At 52.1% G+C, this 2,043-nt stretch overlaps 1 protein-coding gene across 1 annotated transcript; it reads left to right on the top strand.

Moving 5' to 3' along the window:
- Window positions 1-156: 156 nt before the first annotated feature.
- LOC100905213 (uncharacterized protein K02A2.6-like) lies at window positions 157-885 on the top strand. Its single transcript, XM_003737339.1, has one exon. The coding sequence runs from the start codon at window positions 157-159 to the stop codon at window positions 883-885; it is 729 nt and encodes a 242-aa protein (XP_003737387.1).
- Window positions 886-2,043: the final 1,158 nt, after the last annotated feature.

Genomic DNA, 2,043 nt, shown 5'->3' with positions numbered 1-2,043 from the left:
GAAGGCTTGTGTGTCGTCGACGACATTCTCTTGCTCGACGACAGAGTTGTCGTTCCGGTCTCCTTGCGAACTGCGGTGCTCAAGAAGTTACACCTCGCGCATCCCGGGGCTCGTCGCATGAAAGCACTGGCACGCAGTCATTTCTATTGGCCACGAATGGGTCAAGACATCGAAGCCTACGTAAAGTCTTGCGGACATTGTATCAAGAATGCCGCAGATCCAATCAAGGTTCCTCTGCAACCGTGGCCGGACACCCAGGAGCCGTGGTCCCGGATCCACCTCGACTTCGCGGAACCTCAAAAAGGGAAAACGTTCCTCGTAATCGTCGACAGCTTCTCCAAATTTGTCGATGCGGCTTGGCTCTCGCCGGCAACAAGCCGAGCTCTCGTGGCCTATCTCCGCAACTTATCCCGTCTCTTCGGGCCACCGGATACCATGGTGTCTGACAAGGGCGGCCAGTTCGTGTCGGTTGAATTCGCTAAACTGTGCGCGGATTTCAATATCATTCATCTCCGATGCGCTCCTCGCTGTCCCCAAAGCAACGGCCAAGCGGAAAGGATGGTCGGAACATTGAAAAACTCGATCACCTCCGATCCTGCCTCGTTGGATGCCGCTGTGGCCGCATATAACTACACGCCGAACTCTACGATCGGAAATGAAACCCCAGCTGAGGTGTTTTTCGGCCGTGAGATCAGGACTCCTCTAGAGGTTCTGGCGCGGAGGCCTGTTGACGTTCCTCGTACGGAGGGTCAGGAGAAGATGGAAGCATACTACAATCGTCATCACGGCGCCAAACCGCGCTCTTTCTCCATCGGGGAAACGGTAACGATCGCTCTTTTTTTTTTGTATAACACTCCATATTTATTGATGAACAGTCATCTGTAGGAGGGGGGCAGTGGAGGGGCCTGACGCCCTGAGAGGACTTTGGCGAGGCGCCAGCGAAAACTGAATTGGACAGTATTATTCTTCGCCCGAGGAACAACATAAAGAAACCGGGAGCGCGTAACAGTTTCACGTCTGATGAAAATATCACAGATATGTGTCGTCTGCTACGACAAATCGAACGCATGCCCGGACCGTTTCTCTGAGTTTCTTCAAATTTTCTCTTGACCAGTGCTCGGACGTTGATCAAAAGGTGTCTCCCAGATCCCTCAGACCACGCACTACCCTCTCCCGTAGAGATTTCTCCGTGAGCATCCTCCTGAATTCCCACCCAGAGATAATCCGATCGTACAAGGCTTAAGAAGACCGAAACCGCGCTTCGCCCTGCCAGAACTGCCCGATAATGTTCGCCATCATCTGTGACTGCTGTAATGTACGTGATGATGACCCCATGATATGCTGCGCATTCGGTTGCGGCTATTTCATACACATCAGATGCATTAAGTCAGTCGCCTCCAAGTTTATCTGTGAGTCGTGCATCATGAAGCACCCCACCGGCAGTCACGCCTTTGTTCTCAAACGAGTTGCCGAGTTGACAAATATCGTCCTTCATCAAGCCCACGATCTCGGATTGATCAGTGAAAAGATTAGCTCTGTGGGAAAAACGATTTCCGCGTCAAATGATTCCCTGGTCAACATTGAGAAGAACATGGCAGCTCTCTTCAATGGCGACATTTCCTCTCCAATGCAACACCAGTCGTCGGTTCCCCTAGACGCGCGTTTCCGTCGTCGTCTCTCGGGTGAACTTGGTAGCTCCCTCTCTTCATCTGCGCCATATGTCCCCATGAGAAGTCGTTCGAATTCCCTCAAACGATCGAGAATCGATGTACACCCTAACAGAGCAATCGTCGGTACCTCTGCTCGAACCGATCACGAGCTCAAAACTGTAAGACAGAAAACGACAGGGTCTTCGTCTCTAGAATTGCACCGAGCGTAACTGCTGAACAGATGTATCGTGTGGTCAGACCCAAAACAACGGGGGGCCTGACCGTGATACGACTCGTTACACAACACGAGTCCTACGCATCTTTCGTCCTCTACATCGATGATCGAGATGAAGGAGCCCTGTTGGACCCCACCTTCTGGGCCGAAGGAACCATT

The sequence above is a fragment of the Galendromus occidentalis genome, unplaced genomic scaffold (assembly GCF_000255335.2).
Source record: "Galendromus occidentalis unplaced genomic scaffold, Mocc_1.1 scf7180000075493, whole genome shotgun sequence".
Classification (NCBI taxonomy): Eukaryota; Metazoa; Arthropoda; class Arachnida; order Mesostigmata; family Phytoseiidae; genus Galendromus; species Galendromus occidentalis.
The sequence above is the reverse complement of the archived record's forward strand: the minus strand, read 5'-3'. Positions and strand labels throughout refer to the sequence as shown.